A 12,706-nucleotide genomic window follows, 5' to 3' on the forward strand; every position below is an offset into this window, starting at 1 on the left:
TTATCAATGGAAACGTAATCACAATCTCTGTAACGTTTATTATTTTATTAATTATTTATTTAAATATTATTATTATTTTATTATTAATCGTGGGAGGGAGAATATTAATCTCTCTAATGGACATATGAAAAGTAAATCAGAGTTTCACACTATAGATTTGCAAGTATATATGTATTGTGCAATTATTTATTTGTTAGATTTATATACTGCCTTTCATTAAAATAATCTCAAGGCGATTTACAATATATTTTTAAAAAAACTATTAATACAAACATGAAATTGGAATATAAGGGGAAAAACAAATCTATTTTATAAGTTTAAATAGAACCATGGGTCATAGGTTCCAAACAGGCAATAGAACCATGGGACATAGCACAGAAGCAATATGGTCTTCTATATTTTGCTTTCATAAGAATATATAGGTTGAGGGAAATTGGGGATAACTTTTCTGTCCCTTTGTATGGCTGTGGTGAGGAGGAGGGTACAGGCAAATTGGCTTGCATTTTTATACTCAGTGTCATATTATTTTATTTCTATGTTTGATTTATTGGTTACTTCTATTCCACTCTTCTCCCCCAATAAACCAGAGCAGTGTACATGGCTATGTTTATCCTCATAACAACCCTGTGAGATAGGCTAGGCTGAGAGTTAAGTGAGTTTCATGGCTAAATGAGGATTTGAACGCAGTTTCCTCCGTGCTAATGCAACACTCTAACCACTACACCTTGTTGGAATTTCAAGAACTGTCTTGTCTTTTCTCCAAAGGAAAGCTTTTGTTTCCCAAACCTGAGCTCACCTCTTGCTTGGGAGAAGAAGAAGATCAATTTGCGAAGGTTTCCAAGGAGAGAGAGATACCAACAGATAACTGCTTTCCTGTGTGGTGGGAACCTTCCTCAGAAATATCAGGTGATGAGATCTTCTGGCAGGTATTAGTTCTGCCTAGATGTTAGGCAGAACTAATACGCTTTGGAAATTTGTATTGAAAAGTGGTTTATAAATATTTGTGTTGTCGTCGTCAAGTAGAGAGACCTGTCAGAGGGAACAGCAAATGAATAGCTGCTGAGATTCCATCAGTTGGATAGTGGGAAGATATAATAGTGGAAACATTGTGTCCAAAAACGGTGTGTGGGAAATGCCTGTGCAGTACCATAAATTGTGGAGCATGTGGCTGCTGGTTAACATAGGCTACTTTAGATGGTGGGATCTCTGCTAGCTCCTTTCCCTTACAGATGTGCCTGTCTGCAACATGGCCACATAAATGGTGCCTGCACATGCAGGGGGTAATTGAGACGTGCACTGACCCAGCAGGAAGCCGCATGGGGCAGCGGAGAGCATGTAAGGACCTGCTCTCCTTTTTCTTAAATTTCCCAGGCCATTTTCCAAAAAAGTGCTCGAACCGTGCATCGAACCGGTTCGAGCACATCCCTCCTTTCTCTTATCGTATTCACACAACAAGGCTTGTTCCCTAATTTGAAGCTCTGCTCTTCCCTCACCAAGTCTGGCTCTTTATTCCCGCAGATGATAGAATGGAAAATGAGAAAGAGGGTGACGCTCCGAACAAGAAAACGCAAGCACGACTGGAGAGGAGTGAGGAGCTGATTGCTTCTGAAGTGACAAGCTTCCATGCAGTTCCAATCCAAGCAGATTGTCGAAATGGAGACAAAGGAAATATGTTCCCTGTATGTGTAAACAACTTAACGAGTAAATTATATTTTAGCACACATCACAGAGAGAAACCACATGCTTTCTCAGAGTATGGAAACGCATTCCATGATAAGGACAGCCTTATGTCCAACCAGATAATTAAAACAGCAAAAACGCCATTTAAATGTTCAGAGTGTGGAAAGGGCTTCAGTCAGAGCAGACACCTTATTTCCCATCAAAGAGTGCACACAGGGGAGAAACCATTCATGTGCTTAGAGTGTGGAAGAAGCTTCAGGAGCAAATCAAAACTTACTTGCCATCAAAGAATTCATGCGGGAGAGAAACCATTTAAATGTTTAGAGTGTGGAAAGAGCTTCTGTTGGAGAAGTCACCTTATTTCCCATCACAGAGTTCACACCGGAGAGAAACCATATACATGCTCAGAGTGTGGAAGAAGCTTCACATACAGGTCCAAACTTACTTCCCATCAAAGAATTCATGCAAGAGAAAATCCATTTAAATGCCTGGAGTGTGGTAAAAGCTTTGTTTGGAAAAGTCACCTTATTTCTCATCACAGAGTCCACACTGGAGAGAAACCCTATACATGCTCAGAATGTGGAAAGAGTTTCAATCAGAGGTCAAACCTTGTATCTCATGAAAAAATTCATAGCGAAGAGAAACCCTATACATGCTTAGAGTGTGGAAAGAGCTTCAATCAAAAAAATCTCCTTACTATCCATCAGAGAATCCACACAGGAGAGAAACCATATACATGTTCAGAGTGTGGGAAAACCTTCAGCCGCAACGATACGCTGACTCGTCATCAAAGAATTCATACTGGAGAGAAGCCATTCAAATGTACCAAGTGTGGAAAGAGCTTCAAACGGAACGATAAGCTGATTTCCCATCAGAGAGTCCACACTGGAGAGAAACCCTATACATGCTCGGAGTGTGGGAAGAGCTTCAATCGTAACGATAAGCTGACTTCCCATCGGAGAACCCACACGGGAGAGAAACCATTTACATACTCAGAGTCTGGAAAGAGCTTCTGTCAGACCATACACCTTATGTCACATCAAGGAATCCACAGTGAAGTAAAAAGATATACCTACTCAGAATATGGAAAGACCTTCAGCAAGGAGACTGTTGGGGCCCAGCAGTACCTAGATCTTGAGGAGACCTACTTGGAGGCAGTGGAGGAGGACCGGGTGCCCACAGGAGCCCCTGCCATCAACCCAGAACCCATGACCTCAGCTCTTCAGAGGTTAACCTGAAGAGCCTGAGGTTAACCCGAGCCTGAGGTTAACCATCCTCTGAACATCCATAACGAGGAGTCCAAGAACTCAGGGCATCCAGCCCAGGCCTTGGCAGCTATTCTTTGGCTCTTAGAGCCACCCCCAAATCTAAGTGCTTGACTGCCCTCCGCTCCATGGGGGTGGATTCACTGCTCCTCCCCAGATCTGCCCTCTGCTCCATAGTGGGAACACTTGTTGCTTCCCTGAGCAACCCCCTTAGCTCTGTGGGAAGGGCAGCCTCACCACTTTCCTTCTCCCTTCATTTCCTCATCTTGTCTGTCTGGCTCAGGCAGGTGATGAGCCTCCACAACAAAGAAGAAGAGGGAGCAACCTGCCCCCACCTGGCTTGCTTCCTCCTCCACCTGGTTTGCATCTGTCCATTGCCTGGTTCGCCTCCACACTTTAGTTATCAGGTGCCATGGTAAGTTGGTGCCTGGGAATTGTCCAGTCCTGATCTTGCACTCCTCCATCTCAGGGAGTCTTGTGGTAGCAAGCATGAATTGTCCCCTTTGCTAAGCAGGGTCTGCCTTGGTTTGCATTTGAATGGGAGACGTGTGAGCACTGTAAGATATTCCCCTTAGGGGATGGAGCCGCTCCGGGAAGAGCACCTGCATTCTTGCATGCAGAAGGTTCCAAGTCTCCACCCTGGCATCTCTGAGACTCCTGGCTGAGAGAGACTCCTGCCTGCAACCTTGGAGAAGCCACTGCCAGTCTGTGTAGACAATACTGAGCTGAATGGACCAATGGTCTGACTCAGTATATGGCAGCTGCCTATGTTCCTATGATCCCTGGCCCCACTCAATCCCCTCTGGTAGTCCTTGTACCTTAAGAGGAGAAGCTTGGACAAATCAGGGTTGAGGCCAGTACCAGTGGATGAGTATCTTCCTAGGTACCAAAACCTTCCTTTCCCCTAAATTTCCTTGTGGGGAGGAGGAGGAAGTAGGCCCTGGTGCAGATTCTGTATTGGACTCCAACTAGATCCAGGAAGGGACAAGGATTTCTGTCTTTATATGCTCCTCAGTATCTGCCAGGCACTCTCTGGTGCTCCATCTCTAACATCAGGGGAGGAGAGCTAGTCTTGTGGTAGTGAGCATGCATTGCCCCCTTTGCTAAGCAGGGTCTGTCCTGGTTTGCATTTGGATGGGTAGCTACATATGAACACTATCTGCTGTAAGATGTTAGGGAACATGCCTGTAGCTCAGTGGGAGAGCAGCTGGTTGTATGCAGAAGGTCTCAGCATCTCCAGGTAGGGCCGGGAAAGTCTTCTGCCTGAAACCTTGAAGAGGTGCTGTCAGTCAGTGTCAACAGTACTGAGGTAGATGGACCAAGGGTCTGACTCAGTATAAGGCAGCTTCCTATGTTCCTACCCCAAGAGCTCCTCTAGACCCAGTTCTCTGCCCCAGGCTTCTGCCTTTGTCCCCTGCGCTTCTTTTCTTCCCTCTCTCCAGTTCTAGTTTTCCACTTCATCCACGTCCTGGACTGTGTGTGATCTTCTTTGCAGCCCTTTGGCCGCAGGAGGGGATGAAGCAAATCCCACAATTCTGTTCCCTGCCCGGTTGTCACTTTCATGCTGTGGTTTTATGTTCCCCACTTCCCCAAGCGTTGGAAAGCCCCAGGAGCTGTGTTACTGTATATAGTTTTCTTTTGGATGGAAGAACAAAAGGGATTTATTTATTTATTTTTGGAGGCAAGGTAGAAGTGATGCTGTTTGTAATGTCTGGGTTTAAAATAAATAAATAAACACTAGCTGACCCGCACAGAGCATCTGTGTGCTCTTTGGGGCTGGTGGTTACCTCCCCCCCCCACCTTCTGCCCCAGTCTCCGCTTCCTGACCACGGCCAGCCCGCACCAGGCCCTGCCACCTCTCCTCCCCACCACCACTTCTGCCCCCGCCACTTTCTCCGCGCCCCCCCCCCCGGGGCTTGCCTCCACGGCCGGTCCTGCCACTGCTGCTTTCCTTCGCGGCCGGGCTGGGCCCACCACCTCTGGCCTCTGCGGCCAGGCCTGTTGCCGCCACGGCAACCAATCCTCCTAGGTGCACCTCAGCCAATCAGGTGCCTCTGCTGCCCAGCCAATCAGCTGGGCGCTGGGACGCACATTCCAAGGCATACCCAGGAGAATTAAATATATAGATAAGCACATTGCATTGGGGCCAAAAACATATTGGTGGTCAGTGTAGTTCTTTTACTGTAGCTGTACTATGGTCTCTTCAAGATGACTCGGAGACCAGCCTGGCTGCTGCATTTTGCACCCGTTGCACTTTCCGAACTATGTTCAACAGTAGCTCCATATAGAACACATAGTAGTCAAGTCTAGAACTTACTCGCATGCACACTACTTCAGCCACAGAAGCTGCTCATTTGCCGAGTCGAATGGCCAGTGTGATGGCTAGTGAGTGGGATATAGCCTGTGGGATATAGTGTGTCAAGGGAAAGAGTTGAGCTTAGGGCTACCTAGTGGCCAGGATGTCCCAGAGTGCATAATGCATTGTTTTTTGTTTTTTTACATTTTGTTGGAAATTCTCTGTGGTGAGAGAATCCCTTTCTCATTATAGCAGAGTGCACAGAGGCACGACACAGCAGATTTAGTTAGGCATGCGTGTATGCTGAGAAAAGTAACTTGGAGCCAATTCATAGTTTCAAATCAATATAAAAGGCATTTATTAAGGAACTCCATTCTAGATAGGAAAGTGAGGAGTTAGGATCTCTAATCTATCTATCTAGCTGGATGCAGATGAATTCTGCATCCTCTCTGCACATATGGTGCAGGGAGAGAGGCTTGCCATGTTGCAAGGTAGGCGGCCATGTAGGAAGAGAGAGAGGAAGGAAGTCCCTGAGATTAGCAATCTACACATCAAAGGGATAGTATCAGAGCAGTGGAGAAGTGATGACAAATGTCTTGACCCTCTAGCCCTCTGACTTACTAGTCTGTCCTCCACTGTCTGAGACAAAGAGACAGTGCAAAGTCCTTTAACTTCCAACACATTTTATATCCTGCTTTTCCTCCAAGGAGCCCAGAGCATTGTACTACATACTTAAGTTTCTCCTCACAACAGCCCTGTGAAGTTGGTTAGGCTGAGAGAGAAGTGACTGGCCCAGAGTCACCCAGCAAGTATTTGGCTGAATGGGGATTTGAACTCCGGTCTCCCCAGTCCTAGTTCAGCACTCTAACCACTACACCATGCTGGCATTGGAGGAAAGGGTCAGTGATCCCTTTAGGAGGGATTCCCAGATGTTGTTGATTACAACTCCCAGAATCCCCAGCTGCAGCGGCATTTACTTGGGGATTATGGGAGTTGTAGTCCACAACATCTGGAAATCCCTGTTAGAGGGAACACTGGAAGGGGTGTCCCAGGAGCAAGAGGAATGAGAGAGTAGACTGATGAGAAATGCAGGGGTGAGTCTATGAAAGAGAGAAAAGGCAACCACACTCTATAAAACCCAGACATGTCAGTTAAGCATATTAAAAAGAATCAAATGGGATTCAGGGAAACTGTCCTTATTGCAGAGGGCGGCAAATGAGGAAGAAAGAGACACTGATGAATAGGAAAGGTTTTTAATCGCTCTCTGGTAACCCATTCTCTGAATTTAGTCCTACTTTTAGTGCAGAGGTTTATACATACACATTTCCATTATAAAAACACCACCTGACATTCTGACTTGTAGTGGAGTATAACAAATTGGAAAGTGAGGCTTGTTAAGCTTATTGAACAGTTATTAAGTTTTATTACATAGCTATTACCAAATCATAAACAACAGTCCTACTCTGAGTGAAAGATCATCCTAACAGAAAAATAACAGTCTCAAGTGTCCAGTAAGAAATACAAACTGACCAATCAGTCTATAGAACTCATAAGAACAGCACAGCTGGATCAGGCCCAAGGAGGCCCATCTAGTCCAGCACCCTGTTTCACACAGTGGCCCACCAGATGCCACTGGAAGCCCCAGAGCAGGAGTTGAGGGCATGCCCTCTCTCCTGCTGTTACTCTCCTGCAACTGGTACTCAGAGGCATCCTGCCTCTGAAGCTGGAGGTGGCCTGTAGCCCTCCAACTAGTAGCTATTGATAGATGTCTCATCCATGAAGTAATCCAAACCCCTCTTAAAGCCATCCAGGTGGTTGGCCATCACCACATCTTGTGGCAGCTAGTTCCACAAGTTGATTATGTGTTGTGTGAAAAAGTACTTACTTCAGTTTCTTGGTCCTAAATTTCCTGGCAATCAATTTCATGGGATGACCCCTGGTTCTGGTACTCCAGGTGTGGCCACACCATAGTTTTGAATAAGGGCATTATAAGATTAGCAGTTTCATTTTCAGTCCCCTTCCTAATGATCCCTAGCATGGAATTGGCCTTATTCATAGCTGCTGCACATTGAGTCCACACTTTCAATGAGCTGTCCACCACGACCCCAAGATCCATCTCCTCGTCAGTCACCGACAGCTCAGATGCCATCAGTGTATACTTGAAGTTGGGTTTTTTTTGTCCCAATGTGCATCACTTTACACTTGCTAACATTGAACTGCATTTGCCACTTTGTCGCCCACTCCCCCAGTTTGGAGAGATCCTTTTGGAGCTGCTCACAGTCCGTTTGGGATTTCACTACCCGGAAGAGTTTGGTATCATCTGCAAATTTGGCCACATCGCTGCTTACCCCTGCTTCTAGATCATTTATGAATACATTAAAAAGCACTGGTCCCAGTACAGATCCCTGGGGGACCCCACTTCTTACTTCCCTCCATTGTGAAAACTCTCCATTTATCCCTACCCTCTAGTTCCTGTCTTTCAACCAGTTAGCAAGCCACACATGTACTTGTCCCCTTATCCCATAACTGCTAAGTTTTCTCAGGAGTCTTTGATGAAGAACAGGGGCGTAACCAGGGGTAGGGCAGGCAGGGCACGTGCCCTGGGCTCCACTTCGGGAAGGGGCGCACCCAGGCGCCATGACCCCCCCGCCCCCACCCAACTCAATGGTGGTTTTTTTCCAATCAGGCAGCTGCAGCCACACCGATGTGGCAGCGCCCCCTCCCCCGCCGCGAGCTCTTGACTCTGTCTTTCTGGCTGGCCCACCCCACCCTATTTATTTTTCATTAGATTTCAATTAACCAGGCAGGCAGCCGCACCAGTGCGGCGCCAGAGTGGCGCCCCCCACCCCACCCCACCTGGCTCCGGCCGCGGCTGAGCTGGGTGTTCCTCTCTCTGCGACTGCCTGCCTGCGGCATTGCAGGGCATGATGACAAGATGATCTCATGAGTCCTCCGTCCCTGCCCACCACTCACACACCATAGGATCAGGATCATAGGACAGGAGGATCAGGTGTGTGTGTGTGTTTTAAATTTTTTAATTAATATTATTACAAGAATCGGGCAGCCGCGGGTGGGGTGGGTGAGCAGGCCAGGGGTCCTCCTTCCACCCCGGCGGTGACGGCAGTGGCGGCGGCATGCTATGGGGTGGGCAGCCGTGGGTGGGGTGGGTGAGCAGCCCAGGGGTCCTCCTTCCACCGCGGCGGCATGCTATGGGGCGGGCAGCCGCGGGTGGGGTGGGTGAGTAGCCCAGGGGTCCTCCTTCCACCCCGGCAGCAGCGGCGGTGGCAGTGACGGCGGCGGCCAGCCCAGAGGATGTACTGGAGCGACGCCGAGGCCTGCTGTCCGGCCCGGCGTTGCTTCTCAACTGCGCCATGCGCCTGCGCAGTTAATAGATTGAACTGCGCAGGCGCGCAGCGCAGTTGAGAAGTGACGCCGGGTCGGACGGCAGGCCTCGGTGTCGCTCCAGTACATCCTCCAGGCCGGCCGCCGCCGCCGCCACCACCACCGGGGTGGAAGGAGGACGCCTGGGCTGCTCACCCACCCCACCTGCGGCTGCCCGCCCCATAGCATGCTGCCGCCAACGCCATTGCCGGGGTGGAAGGAGGACCCCTGGACTGCTCACCCACCCACCCGTGGCAGATTGGGGGGGCGGGGGGGCGCAACTTCAGTGCTTGCCCTAGGCGCCGTTTTCCCTAGTTACGCCTCTGATGAGGAACTTTGTCAAAAGCTTTTTGGAAGTCCGGGTATACTATGTCAACTGGATCACCTTTATCCACACACTTGTTGACAGTCTCAAAGAACTCCAAAAGTTTGGTGAGGCAAGATTTACCTTTGCGGAAGCCATGCTGGTTCTCTCCCAGCAGGGCCTGTTTGTAATTTCCCAGGTCGCCCCTGGATCCCTTTTTAAAAATTGGTGTTACATTTCATTTGCTGTTTTCCAGTCCTCCAGTACAGAGCCTGATTGCAGGGATAAGTTATATATTTTAGCAAGGAGGTCGGCAATTTCACATTCAAGTTCTTTGAGGACTCTTGGATGGATGCCATCCGGCCCTGGTGGTTTGCTAGTTTCCAGTTTTTCCAGGGAGATGACTGGTTGGGGGTATCCCGCACGATGATAGCACCTTGCATACCCTTCGCCTGTGTGTTTGAGTGCATTCTGTTGGGCAGGTGTGAGCAGGTGTGCAACAGACTGAGTGGGCGCTCCCCAACCCTGTCACTTTCCCACTTGCTCTGCATCCTAGCCACCATGGCAAAAAGAAGGAGTGGCATCCCCTGACCTAAGATCCTGCCACAGTGAGAAGAGGAAAAGAGGTGAGCAACACAGATGGGGAGTGCCCACATGCTCTCCTTACCACGGCAGGCAACTCACTTTAAAAAGGAAAGACTCTTAAAATGCTTTTTAAAGACTCTTAAAATCTTTCACCCAAGCTCTCACCTAGATTTGTAAAGTTGTGAACTTGTTTTAATTGTTTTAATTGGTTATTTTTGTTATAAACTGCCTAGAGCCCCTGGTAGTGCAGTGGTAAAACTGCTGCCCTGTAACCAGAAGGTTACAAGTTCGATCCTGACCAAGGGCTCAAGGTTGACTCAGCCTTCCATCCTTCCGAGGTCAATAAAATGAGTACCCAGAATGTTGGAGGCAATATGCTAAAATCATTGTAAACCACTTAGAGAGCTTCCAGCTACAGAGCAGTATATAAATGTAAGTGTTATTGCTATTGCTATTGCTAGAGGCATGAGTTGAGGGAGAATATGCTAAAATAAATAAAGAAATAAACAAGGGTGGTGTAGAAAACTAAAAAAATCCAACTTTGCAATTGGAGATGATTGTGAAATATAAAGATTGGCCTTAAAAAACCATAGTTTTTAAATCTTTATATTTAAAAAAACCCATAGTTTTTTAAGGCCAATCTTTATATTTCACAATCATCCCCAATCGCAAAGTTGGATTTATTTATTTTTTAGTTTTCTACACCACCCTTCACCATATGTTCCTGGGCAGGGAGTGTTACGAAATTCATTTATTTGTTTATTCATTTATTTATTTTAGCATTTTTGTATACTCTCCCCCAACTGGACTGGGCAGGCCTGGTGTATATAAAAGAAGCCTGGACTTTTGCTGGATCAACACGCTGTTCATTTCCGCTTGCTGCACTTTTGGCTTCATATCAGCTTCTCCAGCTCCTAATCACGCTAATAAGGGAACCCCTAACATAAAAATATCCCCTTCTGTGGCTGTTTCTGGGTATCCCATACCTGGTTCTAAGAGATCCCCATAATAATCCATTAGTGTCTTTCCCTGTCCATCTCTGCAAATGGGTCCCATCCTGCTACCCCTTGCCTTCCCTGCATTCATATTCCCTGTGTTCCACATTCTCTGGCAGGAATAATATCCTTTTCTATAGTCAGTAAACAGGTCCAAACAAATTGCTAGAGTTAAACATGTCAAGTTAATAAACTGGGTCATTATCGTTTGTTGTTTGGGGTGTGTTTTCTATGGGTTTTTTAGTTGTTTGGTTTTAGTGCACTACGTCTGGTGTGTGTGTGTGTGTGTGTGTAGTTCCTTGATCTTATTACATAAACTGTCCTGAGAATATATGATGATGGGTAGCATAGAAAACTGAATAAAAGTACTACCCTGCCAGGGCTGGAGAGCATTGTAAAATGAAAAGATTGGAGGGATAAAGCAGTGAGAGCAGTAGCTGAGCCACCGGCTGCTGTAGCAGCGGCCCCACTAGCCCCACCCCCTACATCTGACGTCAGACATGGGGGGTTAGCCACGCCCCTGCATCTGACATCAGATGTGGAGGGGCGTGGTCTGGCTCCTGAATGAGGCTGTGTGGCCCTGTTTGGGAGTTAGATCCAGGCCAGCACTGGTCACAGCGTGGCCAGGAGCAGCTCTCCCCTGCCTTAAAGGGCTATGGTTAGGGTTAGGCCATCTAACTCCTGGATGGGGTCGCGTGGCCCAGTTTGGGTGTTAGATCATTTAATTCCCTAACGGGGCCCCTTAGCTCACAGATGTGTGAGCACTGTAAGATATTCCCCTTAGGGAATGGAAAAGCTGAAGGTTCCAAGATCCCTCCCTGGCATGTCCATGATAGGGCTGAGAGATATTCCTGCCTGCAACCTTGAGAAAGCTGCTGCCAGTTTGTGTAGACAATACTGAGCTCGATGGACCTACGGTCTGACTCAGTATATGGCAGCTTCCTATGTTCCTTCTCTGTTAAAAACTCAGTTGGAGGAGGGGGAAGTGATTGTGTGAGATGCAGGCACAGACTCCAATGGCGTTTCCTCTTAACTTGGTAATCGGCTGGGTAAAAGTGTTGGGTAGTACTACGCCAATAGACTCAGTGGGGCCTGCAAGAGGATAATGTAAGCACAACATAAAAAGAACTCAGCTGGACCAATCTGGAGCCAGTTCCCTGAAGTGGCCAATCAAATGCCCTGGGAAGTCCACCGGTAGGAAGTGAAGGCACCTGTTTTTTACCTGTGCTTCCTGAAACTGGTATTCAGTGGTATCGAAGCCATTATCTATCAACACATGTGGTGGCAGGGAGTACCCCGACGTTAACTATAATACTACTTCAGTCAGTGTGAATATATATATAGTCCCTTTCAACAAAAGCTCTGAGAGCAACTTACAGAGAAAAGGAAGTGATGAATAAACAAGAGCCTTGTCCCAAAAGGGCTCACAGACCAGTCTAAAAGGAAACATAGAGTTGCCACCAGCAACCACCACTGGAGGGATGGTGTCTAGGGGCTGATTAGGGGCATATGCACACACTTTCTGTGAATATCTAGTGGCAATGAGTTCCCTGAGTTAAACAGATTTTTTTTTGTAAAGAGGTTAGTCCTGTATCTACCACCCATAAACTTAATTGATCCCCTTTTCCACTCACCCCTCAACTTTTGCCCCTTTAACTCTTCACTGCCTAAACTCAGCAAACTAGCTCCTGCTCCTCCCTTTCTAGAGGGGAATAATAAGAAAGACCTGAGAGGTAGAAAAAGACAAGAGACGCAAACGATCACTTCCAGCTCAGGCTGGACTAACACTTTGCAAGTAAGAGGCAACATAAAGGGGGTGGGACAGACACTCTGTCTTCCTACTCTATGATGGGTGTTTGTTTTTTTCTCGGAGAGGAGGGGAATTGTGGAAGGCGGGAGAGGATCTGTTGCAGAGCAAATGCCCCTAGGCTGCCCGCCCGGTCCATTTCCTCGGGGTGGAGCGAGTGGTCGATCGTGAAAGAGTAAAGCGTGCTGGTGTTTCTGCTTCTACGGAGCGCCTCCAGGGAGCCTCCTTCACCCTGAAGAAGGAGCTGAAGCTTCAAAGCCCCTTTACTGTGCATGGACAGGGAGCCTGGTCTCCTCCCGCCTCGGGGGAATCTGGGGAGGCGCTACTGCATGGAGGGAGAGGGGTCTGGGGGCCGGGCAGAGTTGGGAACATGGGAGGGGGGGGCAATACCAG

General features: G+C 47.8%; 1 protein-coding gene across 1 annotated transcript in view; it reads left to right on the plus strand.

Moving 5' to 3' along the window:
* Positions 1–4,696, plus strand: part of LOC128348181 (gastrula zinc finger protein XlCGF57.1-like) — a 32,957-nt gene extending 28,261 nt beyond the window's left edge. The window contains exon 9 of the mRNA XM_053303890.1: positions 1,820–4,696. Within this exon, the coding sequence (XP_053159865.1) occupies positions 1,820–2,918 (1,099 nt within the window). The 3' untranslated portion in view covers positions 2,919–4,696. The remainder of the gene's footprint in view (positions 1–1,819) is intronic.
* The last annotated feature ends 8,010 nt before the right edge of the window (positions 4,697–12,706 follow it).

The sequence above is a fragment of the Hemicordylus capensis genome, chromosome 2 (genome assembly GCF_027244095.1).
Source record: "Hemicordylus capensis ecotype Gifberg chromosome 2, rHemCap1.1.pri, whole genome shotgun sequence".
In the NCBI taxonomy this organism is placed as follows: Eukaryota; Metazoa; Chordata; class Lepidosauria; order Squamata; family Cordylidae; genus Hemicordylus; species Hemicordylus capensis.